This window comes from Thermobia domestica, chromosome 16 (assembly GCF_964235325.1).
Source record: "Thermobia domestica chromosome 16, izTheDome1.hap1.1, whole genome shotgun sequence".
Classification (NCBI taxonomy): domain Eukaryota; kingdom Metazoa; phylum Arthropoda; class Insecta; order Zygentoma; family Lepismatidae; genus Thermobia; species Thermobia domestica.
This window is the reverse complement of record NC_137469.1, coordinates 141,362,954-141,377,573: the sequence shown is the minus strand read 5'-3', so window position 1 is coordinate 141,377,573 and position 14,620 is coordinate 141,362,954. Positions and strand designations below refer to the sequence as shown.

The 14,620-nt window shown below is 40.5% G+C and overlaps 1 protein-coding gene across 1 annotated transcript in view; it reads right to left on the bottom strand.

Moving 5' to 3' along the window:
- LOC145672637 (sucrase-isomaltase, intestinal-like) overlaps positions 1–14,620 on the bottom strand; it is a 127,937-nt gene that overhangs the window by 111,923 nt on the left and 1,394 nt on the right. The window contains exons 2-3 of the mRNA XM_081741798.1: positions 10,439–10,599; positions 3,440–3,620 (exon numbers count right to left, since the gene is read on the bottom strand). Coding sequence (XP_081597924.1) covers positions 3,440–3,620; positions 10,439–10,599 — 342 coding nt within the window. The remainder of the gene's footprint in view (positions 1–3,439; positions 3,621–10,438; positions 10,600–14,620) is intronic.

Genomic DNA, 14,620 nt, shown 5'->3' with positions numbered 1-14,620 from the left:
CTCATGGTATCACAGGACACACTGTGCCTTCTCCTCGGTGGTTGGCATGGCTTCTTGGGCTTCTTACTTACGTACTACAAACCTAAAACAAAAAAAAGAGACTTGGTAAAACAGAACAAACCTAACACAGACAAAAACTTTTATAGTTTGTAAACAATTCAACACCAGTTTCATATTTCTATCTTATTTCTAGCCTGAGTTATCAATTCCTGTAATCAGGGAAGGACTTCTCGGACACCCTGTAGAATTTTTTATAGTATTTGTTGATTATTGTTATTTATTGAGTATTTCTCATTAGCTTATTTATTATTACTGTGTTTATTATTTTTATTGGGCATATAGTATAGTATATACATAAGTACGTAAGGAATTAGCCATAATACAAAATAAACAAGTTTGATTTTCATGCGTACATAAGTAAAACACAATGCAATTGAAGTACTGTTTAGCATACACATATTTTAAAAAATCTTTCAAGTCTCCTTAAGCTGTCTCATTTTTGGTCGTTATATTGCACAGACGTAGCAACATCATAATGTCATCTGGTACCGTGTTATCTTACTGTTCCACGTAGAATAGTACCTTCTCAAACTGAAGCTCAAGACGTGCAATAATAAAAGCTTAATTGTTGCAATGTCGGGAGGAGTCGTTATATTCACGCAAGCATTATGTTGACTTTGTTGCTGAAATACAAGCCTGTAAACTGATTATCGTTGTAACCGGAGTTTTAAAATTTGTGTGTTTGAATTAAGCTCGGATAACACGCAACCTCGGTTAATTGAAACTCGGATAATCGGGACCCCATTGTACTTAATATATACTGGCCAGGGCAGATCTAGGCCGGGGCCTAGGCCACCAATTTTTTTAGTGACAAAAAATAATTTAAATTATTATTTATATATGTTTGGAAGTTTATAGTAATCTCATACCTACCATACTCTGAATTCTGGCTGGCCTTTCCAGTTTTCACCTTCTTAATCCGCCACTGATACTGGCTTTAATCTTAATATCATCAAACAGTAGGTGTTTATAATGGAAGACCTCGGGGGAAAATAATAACCCTCAAAATCGTGAAAAATGAGAGAAACAGCCTATGCTGCTTGACGCTGATGGATCTGTTATTCCTCGAAGAATTACCGAGTTTGGTCAACAGATGACAGAGATATGGCCAATTCCTTACAGGTTTAACTATTCTATCAGGCCTTGTTTCCATTTTGTACTAACACACAATAACACAATGGAAAGAAGCCAGGGAGATTATGAAGGCAGGAGACAAGGTAATGAATTGGAATTCAGGATTCTCGATAAATAAATAGTGGAAGAAGATTCTGCTTAAAGAAGAAGAAATGAAAAGGAAGAAGAAATGAAAAGGAAGAAGAAATGAAAAGGAAGAAGAAAGAAAGAGAGCAAACTAATAAGAAAAATAAGGATAATTAGACGACAAAATGTATCCAGCAAAAAAAGTAAACTTTTAATTAGACACGTGTGCAGCTAAAAAGTGAAACTGAAAAACACAGTGTTACTTTTTAATGAAGGGGCGGAGCCTAATTAAAAGTTGATCTCCGGAGACTATATAAGAGCCAAAAGGAGTGGAAGTCTGATGAAGACACAGTTATTTTGTTGAAACTGTTACGAGATTGTGTTTCTTTTACAGATTTCTCAATAGTATCACTATACGTACCCAAACATTAGCACAAAGCCTTATAGCTCAAATCATGTCAGAGTGGGATATCATTATTTTCCCCCGAGGTCTTCAATTTTAAGAAAAGAAAGTAAAATAAACTATATCGATTTGACAGTTAAACTTCTCAGTATTTTACATAGCTACTACGTAAAACTATTGTATTTTATTTACTAGTGTCAAATATTTAGATTTTAACATTTGCTTTTTGGTAACCTTTCGTTAATTACAATAAAGTTATTTTATTTACCTATGAGATAAATTGTTCAAACAAATTAAGAGCACTTTACATTGACGTACGCAGGGGTGGGTCCTGGGGGTCCGGACTCCCCCCGAAATTTCGACTTTTGTGCAAATTTATCCTAATTTTAGGGGCAGTTTTGGGAATTTTATTATAAAATACCCTCATATTAAGTTTGTACCCCCGGAAATAAATTTCTGCCTACGCTACTGGCACTTTACCTTTTTTCTCTCTTCTGTTTTAAATCTTTGATTGAATCTCACCTAACACAATATTAAAAGAGCCGCGTCCAAAATATGCATTCTAAACATGAACACTTTCCATATCTTACATGTTGCGAGCCACAAGTGTTTGATTATTTTGATAACCATCTCTATGTAAAGAATATGAGTGGAAAATTTATCAGATGCATTATTGGATGTTCTATACAGCAGGCCGGTAGCCAGCCCAAAAATGTAGGGGGCCGGCTGAAGTTAGTTGGGCCCGATCCAACCATATTATAGTTCTTTTTTTAAGTCTATCGTGAAAATTTAGGGGCAACGGCCCCCTTAGACCCCCTGGATACGGGCTTGCTATACAGTTCAAAAACTAATAAGGGTAGATTAATATTATTGCTCACGAATTAACTAGACTTAAGGGTTATCTGTGCTAACTTTCAAGCTTTTAACTGTGCTCGTTTTCATTATGTTCATCTATGGAAGAAAGCCATATTTGAAACTTACCTGAAATGACGGAGTTCACCATAGGGACTTCTAATAAAGGTATGTCTACATGTTGTGTCATCGCCAATTGACGGATGTTTGTGGGGAAATTCTCCTTGCTGACTGTACTCTGCAGAAATGGTTCCGTCGTGAATTTTTGGGAAACGGGGACTGGGGTTGAGGAGTCATCTCAAGCTGTGAAAGTCCAGATGCCCCATTTGTGCAATCACCTCAGAAAATATTGCTCATGTTGGGGTCCTGCTCATGGAGGATAGAAAACTAACCGTTGAGGGTATCTGTACCCTTAGAGGATTCTCTCATTGCATCGTGGGAAGAGTTTTGACAGAATACTTGGAGTTCTCAAGGTCTGTTCACGTTAGGTCTCTTGACAGCTGGATGAAGAGAAGATTGTCTTCCGAATAAGAAGGCTTCTTACACGGTAAGAACATCGCAGTGTTTCGTTATCCATTCTGTCATCCATTCTCCCAAAAGAACTATCCCCTCTGATAGTTTTCCGTTTCCAAAAGTGACAGATTCATGGAAAGACATATGTTTTCCATTCAGAAGTGCTCTCGGAAGTGACATTTTACGCTGTCTAAAACATATCCCTTAAAAAATTTCTCAAATGCTTTTGGTAGTAAGATTGCAATGGTGCGTAGGGGTGGATAGAGATTTCGTTGAAAAATGGCGGAAAGGTCTCACCAGAATATTAAACATGATCGGAATGATATGTAAACAGAACATATTTTTGGTGCTCACTATGGACAGTGAAGAAAGTATAAGAAATAATGTCACATGAAAGTTAATTTAACTCACATCGGGTGGTGATGGTGGCGGTTGGTCTCGTGCAAGTAGCGGCCACGTCATTCCATCCAACTGTCTTCTGAAAGTTGGATGCGAATTTTCTCCCAACCCATAGATGTTCTCTGATGGAAGTCTGGTAGAAATTGTAAGAAGCTGATTGGCAAATGTCAGGCCACCAATACCAGTGTCAAATCTACAAGAAAGCACATAAGATAATTCATAATAAAAGTGATAAGATTAGAATTTCGATATTACTGTACGATTTAGTTGCTATACGTAAATATGGGATACATAGAGAACTTAATGATAATAGTAATAATGGTAATGAATTCAACTTCTATTTCTCAATCAAATGCCTTGGATTTCTAGAAAAAATACATCTAGCTTTACATTTTCCTCTCATTCACATGGCTTGTACCATATTACAGCATAATTCATTTGATGAATTGAAGTATTACTATGTGCAATGCTGAGGGTGAATGTTTCTGACTTCGCACTCAACCCAAAACTCCTCTTGTAACAAAGAAGTTTGTCGAAAACTTAAGAGAAGTGCTAAGACAATAAGAACGCAGAAAAAAGTATAAAATGAGGACATATTTTAATGTACTAGGTATATCAGGGTTAAATGCAATTACCACCAAAAGATATACGGATAATTGTTCTACATAGTAAATTTTGTCACAGTTACAGGTTAGTTTCCAAGGGCCTTCTGTAAAGTCGTTCTGAAGCGTGATTAGTGTCATACTAAAGTGTTCGACTAACATGTGTTTCATGCAGTAGTCAGACCTTTAGTATGTCGCTACTCATACATAAAAACGACTCTGCATAAGGCGGCAAATGTTTTGACAAAAGAGTACAGTATTTAGCATCTGGGAGATTTCTAATACCTAGAATACGTATGTTATTCAATTACAGAAATTTAATCTGGTAAACGACAGGGAAGTAAGACTTATTCTAAATTGCCGGAAGTATGTGTTTTCCCTTGGTATGTGTTGAAAACTGGTATATTTAAATTATTATTGTTACACAATTCTTTTCAATCATTAGAGGGGTACAAAGAATCAGTGATGAAATGCTTACTTCTGGTGCCAGGAGCCAGAACTCTGGTGGGTAGTTTGATTCCAGGCTATGTAGGTTTGTGATGGACATCATCATATTTGTGTGTTATTTTTAGTTTCTACCTTAACGCCCCATCTTCTCATTAGATTATATTCTTTTATATCTACGGCGTCGGGAAGTGGCGCTCCCTTCGCCCAGTTCTTCGGAACTGCAATCAGCCACTGGTCCTCCAGGTTGGTGGTTGAGTGGGGCAGAGCTCCGTGACTCCCATGTTACAGTATTCCAACGGATCCACGTGAAGAAGAATGGAAAACTAGAGACGACACATTCGAGTATCATCACGTTCAACCTGCCCACCTTACCTCCTGCTTTGAAGGTTGGCTACCTCCTGTTGAAGGTCAGACCGTACATTCCTTTGCCACTCCCTGCTTCAACTGTCAATGCTATGGCCACTTTGAGCCTCCTTGTAATGGGACGGCCACTTGTGGGAACTGTGGTAGCCCTCCACATGGTCCTGCTCTTTGCACGATGGATCGGAAATGTGTCAACTGTACTGGTGCTTATCCTGATTGGTCCAGAGATTGCCCCAAGTTCAGGGAGGAGAAAGTGATCAAGGAACTTATCGTGACCGAGATCTCTGCAGCGGAGGTCCGCCGTCGAGCTGCGCCGAAGTCACCTTTTAGTACCAGTTTCTCTTCCTTGGTGAAATCTATGAAATCTGTGGGAACTCAGACAACAGATGCATCCACACAGACCGGCCCTGTTCCAGCTTCTGCTGGCTGTTGCACTTGTGGTGCCGTCTCGAAGTCTCGTGCGACTCCATCGACTCCTGCTGCCTCTACTGTTTCTGCTCCACGGTCGCCCACCAGTGCTACAGCCTCGCAGTCCTCTGGCAAAGCTACTTCTTCTCGCTCTCCGCGATCAGTTTCTTAAGACCTCTAATCCTGGCACACCTAGCAAGCCTCTGAAGAAAGAGCGAAAGAGAAAGATGATGACCCCAACTCCTCAGTCAGCATCCTTTGATCACACTAGCAAGTCTAAGTCATCCCGTAAGCCCTCTTCGAGCCCTCCCGACGGAAAGAAGATTAAGCAGAAACCACGCAGTCCCTCTGCGAGCGGTTTCTCGTCTATGGAAGAGGTGGAGGATGACGACTTAGATGCATTTCAACTTGTATCTGGTCGTAAGGGAAAGCATGGATCGAAACTGTTTGTTGTAGGTTCCGCTTAAACTATGGTTTTACTCCACTGGAATCTCAACGGATATTTCTCTCACCATGAGGAACTTCGTCGGCTCATGTCAATGTTAGATCCCGTGCTCTTCTGTCTCCAAGAGGCTCACTTCACACCTACCGCCACCTATTTAGTCTCTGGATACACACTATATCGTCACGACAAGATCACGGATGGTCGTTCGGCGGGCGGAATACCTATTGGAGTGTCCGACTGCTACTATTCCTCTATGCTGCATGTTACGAGTCCTCTTCAGATTGTTGTTGTCCGCATCTTTCTGCACCAGCCTATCACCATCTGCTGTGCGTACATCCCCCACACTAATGCCTTCACTGCAGCCGATCTAGAACACGTCTTTCACCAGCTTCCAGTCCCTATTGTCTTTGTGGATGATTTTAACTCTTACTATGCCGTATGGGGATCTAGTCGGACTGAACCACGTGGTCGCGACATTGCAGCTTTTCTTGCCCAGACGAACCTGATTTTGTTGAACGATGGTAGTCCAACGCAAATAACTACTGCTACAGGGACCTTTTCTCATATGGATTTGTCCTTCTGCAGCCCAACCCTGGGAGCTCAACTTCATTGGCGTGTACATCCAGATCTCTGTGGCAGCGATCATTTTCCACTGGTACTTACTGGGATTCACCTTCCTGCACAGTCGTCTAGATTCAATCTGCGCCTAGCTGACTAGGCACGGTACTCTGCCAGCTTTGACTTCACCCCAGATCTGCATCAGTCTATCGGGGAACAGTGTGCGGCATTTCAGCGGAGTATCTTGTTGGCAGCTGAAGTGACCATTCCTGTTCACCATGGCCTTCGTCGCAAGCGCGTCGTTTCTTGGTGGTCTGCAGAGATTGGCCAGGCTAACCGTGCCCGTCGACGAGCCTTGCGTGCTTTTCGTTGTGCTCCTAGTGATCCTAAGTTGGAGCAGTTTCGCCGCCTCCGTGTCCGAGCTAAGTATGTCATCAAACAGACCAGACGAGGCAGCTGGCGCGTGTATATGTCTTCACTATCTGCCCAGAGTTTAGTCTCCGAAGTATGGTATAAGGTTCGTCGTCTACAAGGGCATTCTCCTTCTAGTGAGATTCCTGCTTTGGTTCTCATTGGACTCCTGGTCACCGACCAAGATCTTATAGTGTCTGAATTGGGTCAACATTTTGCATATGTTTCCAGTTATGCGCATTATCCTGCGGCCTTCCTGCCCATCAAGCATCGTGACGAACGTACGCCTCTTGTCCTGCGCTCTACTAACAACGAGAGCTACAATATCCCCTTTACTGCTGAGGAGTTACCTGCTGTTCTACGCTCGACGAAGGACACTGCACCAAGTCCGGATCATATACCTTATGCCATGCTTCGGCCGTCGCCAAGTCCTGTAGATAAGATATCTACTTCATCTGAAGCCCATTCCTGATCATCCCTCTGGCTTTACGTTGGAAACTGGCACTAGCCTTCAACGTTATCAGGCACACCTTACAGTCACCAGGCCTTTTGGAATCCGTGCCTTGGAACTTCTGGAAGATCTTGCTGTCGAGCTACCTCCACTTGCTGTTTTGGGTTCCCTGCCACTTCCACCCTGGCAACTGCTTCAACCGGCGATCAACTTCTGTTTGGTACACTTCAAGAAGACAACTACCAGTGACCAGGAATATCGCCAGGAATTTCTCTCCCTAGTGGCCTCCAATCCGGGGTACCGCTTCATCTTCACCGGTGGCTCCAAGCAGAATGACTCTGATGGCTGTGCTTTTGTTCTGGAGGTCCACTGTTCCCGAGTTCAGCTTCATCCTTTATGCAGCGCTTACACCGCTGGTAGCCATTTTGGTAGCTCTTCAGTATGTTCGTCGCTGCTAGCTTCGCGCTATTGTGATCTGCTCCGATTCCGGCAGTGTCCTTCATAGCCTTGCCGATGTCAAGTCTCCGCATCCACTTGTCCAGCAAGTACTACTTCAGTGCCATGACCTCCATGCTGAGGGTTAGGATCTTTGGTTTTGTTTTGCGCCAGGCCATTTGGCATCCCTGGAAATGAGTTGGCCGACACTGCTGCGAAGGAGGCTGCTCTTCATGATCGTCGTTGCCGCCTCCTTGTCCCCCCAGCACTGAAGTTCGTCAAATCTTTTCTCGCCTTCTGCTTAAGCGCTGGCAGTCATCATGGGATCAGCACATCAACAACAAACTCCATACTGTGAAGCCCCGTCTTGGAGTCTGGATGTCGAGCTCCGACCCTTCACGATTGAAAGAGAGGACTTTGGCTCGTCTTCGGATTGGTTATAGTCATTTGACACACGGACACCTGCAGAGAACCCCCTCCTTCTGACTATCGCCTCTGTGGTCAGCGCATGACTATTCGTCATCTTCTTGTGGACTGCGTGCCTCGTGCGCCTGTGCGTATTCAGTTTGGCCTGCCCGCTGACCTCCGAACTCTGCTCAGCGATGATCCTGACATCGTCTTGAAGGTGTTCCAATTTCTGCGACATCCCCAGCAAGTTTTATCAGCCATCTTTTCTGTGTGCTTCTGTGACTGCAGTGTTTTGTTCTGTGAGTGCAGCGCTTTTAACATTCCTTGCATTATTTATTGTTTTATCTTGTGCTTTTCTTTTTCTGAAGTCAGCCTGGAGCCCTGAGTGAAGGTTTTAGTGTGTTCTTTATGACATTCTCTTCTACGGATAGTACGTTTTTAGCTGTGTCTGTTTGCGTCTCTTCGCATCTATTGTGTGTCCTCTTACCTAATGATGGGTGCTAAAAGACCTTCGTCGTCGGCGCACCCACCCCAACCTTTTCAATTCAATTCTTTCATATCCACTCACTTTAGTCACTCATCCGTCTCCTTTAGCATAACAGGTACAATCGTAGGACGTAATACGGAAATATTTCATTTATGCTCAATTGTTGAACATTTCAGACACGAAATTTGATATAAAAGGTTTCTTAATACATCTGCATGTATCGTTCATTTAAGGAATTCCATACGACAGAAGTGGGAGGAAAGAAAGTGTTTTTTTTTTTTTTAAATCACTGAATTGAGGGTCGACTTGGGCAATTGTGTGGGCTTATGGAAGCTGTGGAAATCCCACTTTCCCTGTGAAACCGCTACCTCCCTGTGTAAACAAATGGAAGTTGTGTAAGTGACACTTCCCACTAGAAAACAGATGGGAAGTGTGAATGTGCCACTTTCGATGAGTAAACAGATGAAAGTTGTGGATGCTTCATTTCTCCTGATTAAACAAATAGAAACTGCGGAAGCACGATTTTCCATGAGCAAACACATGGGAACTATGGAAGTGTCTCTTCCCCTGAATAAGCAGATGGTAACTGTGGAAGCTCCACTTCATCAGAGTGAACTCATGGAAACTGGAAGCCATCCTTCCCATGAGTAAACAAATGGAAACTGTGGATGCACCTCTTTCCCTGAGTAAACAGATGGAAACTGTGGAAGAGCCTCTTCGCTTAAGGAAACAAAATAATAGATTAAAATAACCATGAAAAAAAATAATTTAAGAATATTGCAATAAATATTCATCATAACACATCTGAAAACAACAGGTTCGCCTAAATAGATAACCATTTTAAGTCCACGGATTCAGAATTTGCGACATTACAATAATTTCGATCTTCTGTTAACAAGTTTCACGATCTAATCACTAGATGATTACATGTGTTTAAAATGTTTTATCTCAATCTTATGAAATGAAATGAAATTTATTTTTTTAAGTCTGACGGTTATGCCCTTCAGGAAAACGGAGACGAGTTGTTAATGAAGATTCTTTTATAACGATCCACGATTATTCACCGAGGCTATGAAGACGATGATAATGAGGTAGAATGATAATGGTGCAATAAAAAAGTGGAAGGAAAAATGTGAACACGGAGAAAGCCCATGCACACCGTGTTAGTCCACAACAAAGTCCATTGGGCGGGAACTGGGTTCGAATCAGGGACTCCACGCAACAGAGGTTAATGAAACAATGATAATAAAAATATCGATGGAACGCAAATGCGGAAGAGAAACAGGAGAATCTCCAGAAAACACTCCGACACACTCCTTCATAACAAACTCGGATGGTTGAAGATTAAACCTGGAAATCCTAGCACCAGGAGTGAGTATTCTATCACTGAGCAACTCTCTCTCTTGCCATTAACCTTATGTTAATATTAAAGGGACATCTTTACTAAGATTTTGGAGGAAATTATCATTTGGACCTACTATTTTTCGCAATATGCATTAGACTTAGGTGTTATTTCGAAGAAAAAAACATGAAGGTTAAGGAAGAATGAGGGGATAAATTAAAGATAACATTTTTGAGAGAAAAATAATATTTTGGTTTTATATCTCCTTACTTCCCACCAGAGATGCACCCAAAGTTTCGGACTCCTCGAAAACTCGACATACTTTCTTAATGAAACTATACTTATTTAGCAGATGAATGATTGATGCAGCAAAACATTTAATCTTATACTTCATCTGTACTTTTTCCTTCCGTATACATAAAAACAATCTAGTTCTATAATTTTTTTTCGTGAAAATATATGTAACAGTACTTTCCAATTACTCATCGTCTTTCCAGATGTAAAAGAACAAAAGTTCAATACTACATACATGAAGTGCCTTGTAGTATCGAAAAAATTCTCGAAATCCTCCAACAAAACTTTCTTGATGCACACCTGGTTCCCAAGTGTTTTTAGCATTATTTATTCGAACACTAACATGAAAGAATTACTTACAACACAGTTCCTGTTTCTTCACGGACCACTCGGACACTAAATGGAGATCCCGTGTCATTGGTCACTTGCACAGAGTACAGCGGACTCTCTGGTGGTGAACTAGGATTTGGAAGATTTAGAGCAATAGGCACTTCGTATCTAGCTTCATTTGGATCATAGAACTAGAAGAATCACAAATAAATGCTTAAAATAGAATTAGAAGGAAACTTAAAATAAATCTGAAAGAGACAACTTTAAGAAAATATTAAACAAATGGTTAAGAACTGACAGGAAATGGCAAATAAATGCTTAAGAACTGAGAGAAATATAAAATAAGTAAGTACTTAAGACATGTTAAGAATTGAAAGTGGTTGAATAACCGAAACCAATCTTTATACGAGGCATTTTTTTTTTTTTTTTTTTTTTGACTAAGTACATTTTAAAAATTCGGCCGCTTCAGCGTTGTGGTCGGCGTCCCGCACGTGCGCACTGTGTACCTACGTCTGTTGGCAATCCACAGACGCCATTACGGAAATATTCTACTACTGTGTTCACGTTTATTTATAAGAACTTAACCCATATATGCCTACTGGGTCGTTAATGACCCACTTTTTCGATTCGAGTTAGTTTAATGTGGTCAAGAACAATTGCTCATTTTATGCTGACTTCCATTTTCTGACTTCCATTTCCATGAGCTTTCTTTTCCAAAACTTTGCATTATTAGAAAGACAAGATAACGCTATAGTTAAGTTATGAGCCACTTCATCACTTTGAGCCATAACTTTGAGTAGTATGGATCTTGGAAGAAATACAATTTCAGGTGGATCGTTAACGACCCAGTGGACCTACTGTATTGAAGTCTATTGTTTGTGCAGAGACTTGACTTTTACATCATTTAGCATCAACAGAATACATATTTTTATACAGAAATAATTTTATCGTAATTTTATCGCCATGGTTGCAAGCAATTTATACGAGACAAGCCTATTCGTTTTGGATTCAAAGAGTGAGCAGCTTGTAATAGATTATTTTATTTCCTACAGTTTGATTTGCATGAAGAAAAAAGCGTCGCTAAAGGAACTACGCATAATTTAGGTGAATTTGTAGTTCTTGGATTAGTTGAAAAAATTCAAGCAATGTATAAGGACCTTTTGTTACTCCTTATTTTTTAACAATAACTTTATGTCATCAATGTTATTAGTGGAACTTTCAAAAAGAGGTTTCTGTGTAACAGGAACCGTTAAAAAGAGGTTTCTGTGTAACAGGAACCGTAAAAGAAAGTCGCGTTGGAAAATGTCTTTTACCTGCCACAAACACTTTCAAGAAAGAAAGACGTGGAGCATATGTTGCGAAAGTTGATTCTAGAAACAATGTTGTCGCAGTTAGATGGAAGGCAATAATGTCGTGATGATTCTCTCAACTGAATTTCACGTTCATCCTGTGAAAAGTGCCGAACCTTATTCCTCTTCAGAGAAGAGAAAAGTAATCATTCTCCAGCCAAATGTCATCAAAATGTACAGTAAATATATGGGCGTGGTGGATAGAATGCATCAAAATATAGAAGCTTACCGTATTGGTATCAGAGGCAAAAGTGGTACATACCCATTGTGTTTTGGATGCTCGATTTTGTGATGAATAATTCTTGGCTTTTGACAAGAACAAAATGCCTAACCAGTCAAAGTTTAGCATTTCAAAGACTAGTGCGGGCTCTACTGCAAAAGTATGGAATTGCTCCAAGTGTAGGCCTACCTGGACCAAGTAGGCCTATACCAAGAAATCCGGGACGTCGTATATCGCCAGTAGCACGTCATCACGCTGCAGAACATATTTTCATTTTGAAGCAATGGAGACGTCGCTATGATATTCGTATTTGCAATACTAAAACAACAAAAGGGCGTAGAAGGTGCAGTGTAGCACTCCACGACAAATGCTTCTCTACGTTTTATACATGGTTATGTTGAAAAAGCCTAACCAAAACTTGACAAACAATTATTTTTGTCCACTATATTTATATACAGGGTGTCTCAAAGGCCACCTGACATAGGTTAACTCTCCACAGTTACAAGAGGGAAAACAGTCTTTAAATATGATATTTTTAACCTAAAGTGAATATATTTTTTTTAATCGGACAAGCCGTTCGGGTTGTACTCTTTATGCGTCCCATGTTGAATGAAAATGCAACGTTGCAATTTACCGGTAGAAGGATAATTTTGAGTATGGTGAATGGGGACATGTTTGAAATGGGGGCTGGCCATCGACACGTTAGCGTAAAAGACAGTAACTTCATTGACTTGTGTTGTTTGTCCAGTTAAATGGCAACGTTGCTTTATGCGTACACTTCGGGCGCATAAAGAGTGTAGAGCCCTAACGGCTCGTCCAATTTTAAAAATTATTTCACTACAAATTGAAAACATCATATTTGGAGACGGTTTTTCCTCTTACATTTTGTTGTAACTTTCATAGAAACAGAGTTACCCTATGTCAGGAGACTTTTGAGACACCCTGTAGCACTTTTTAAATACGTAGAGAATTTTATTATACTCTTTGTTGATAAATGTTCTAAAACTCGAAACTGTTTAGAACTAAATTAGTTACAAACTGTATGCCCACTGGGTCATTAACGACCTACCCCGAAAATCCGGGAAAATAACTGTTTTGGAGCAAATAAAGCATATTTCTTTTATGTACTTCACATTTGAAATATTCACTCAAAATATGAATAAAATTGCGAACAAACAATAGTTCTGGGCGTATATGGGTTAAAATCAAGGGCGCCGATCCTGGGGGGCAGGTCCTTTAATGCTCATATGAGCCCCCATTTATTTTTCTGAATATGTATTTTATTGTTATATGTACTTTTATGAATAGACAATATTTGGCATAATTTGAATTCAATTTGTCTTAAAATCCTTATCTTAGACCCTTGTCTGCAGCCAAACACACATCTGAATGCCCCCCGAAAGTTACAGAGAAATCGGCGCCCTTGTTAAAAATGCCTCCACCGGTTGAGAATCCCGTCGACTGTGAAATACGTGCTGTGATTTGTTTTCTTAGTGAAAGCGGCAAAAATTTTCTGCTAAATTACTAAAGTGTATTGAGAAAACATTATGAGCGATGGAATTTTACAGAAATGGGTTAGAATCTTTAAAAATGGCCGCACGAATGATCATGAGGAGAAAGAAGTGGGCATTACTCTTATTTAACAGAGTTGAACTTTCTGTTGTTCTTCCTTTCTTCTTATTAACTTGAAGTTGAATATACGTTCTTTGCAGCATTGAAAACGTGTTGTTTAACACGTGGTCCGAACCTCATATTTCTATAGCTGAGATTGAATTGGAGGTTACACGCATTTGAATACCCCACAATTTTGTTTGTATTATCCAAGAGTCACTACGAAAGTTTTGAGATGTGAAATAACTTACATACTTAAAATCGATTTAACACTTACATTTTCTCAAAGTATTCACCATTACACTGTACACACTTTTGCATCCTCGAAAACCACTTTTGGAAGCAGTGTTGCCAGTCTTTTTCTTCAAGTGTTGAAAGTTCATTCTCGTACGCCACTACAACTTCTTCAGGGCACAAGATCTCTTCCCACGCATACGATCTTTGATCCTGGGGAACGGAAAAAAATCACACGGAGCCAGGTCAGGGCTATAAGGCGGATGAGTCATAAGTTTGACCTCCGTAGATTCTAAAAACTGAATTGTGATGTTGGCCGTGTGTGCGGACGCGTTGTCATGATGAAGCAGGATCCCATGCAAACCTGTTCTTGGACGCCGTTCCCGAAGCTTCTGGAACACTTTTGTTAGGCAAACAGTGGTGTACCACTGAGCAGTAACAGTCCTTTGTTCTTCAAGTGGAACAGTTGCAACATGGCCAGATTTGGAGAAGAAAGTTGCGACCATCTTCTTCTTCACACTTCGCGGTCGCTTCACTTTCGTGGGTGGATTTTCGTCTGGAAAGATCCAAACTGTAGACTGGCGTTTATTTTCAGGGTCAAATTGATAGATCCAAGTCTCATCACCAGTAACAATGTTAGAGACGCATCGAGAATTGCCTCCATCAAATCTTGCAAGCATTTCTTCACACCATTCCACACGCATGCGCTTCTGCTGTTCAGTCAAAGTGTTGAGGCATTCACCGAGATGAAACCTTCCTGAGCCGAAGATGATCATGAAGAATTTTTGTTACTGCTGG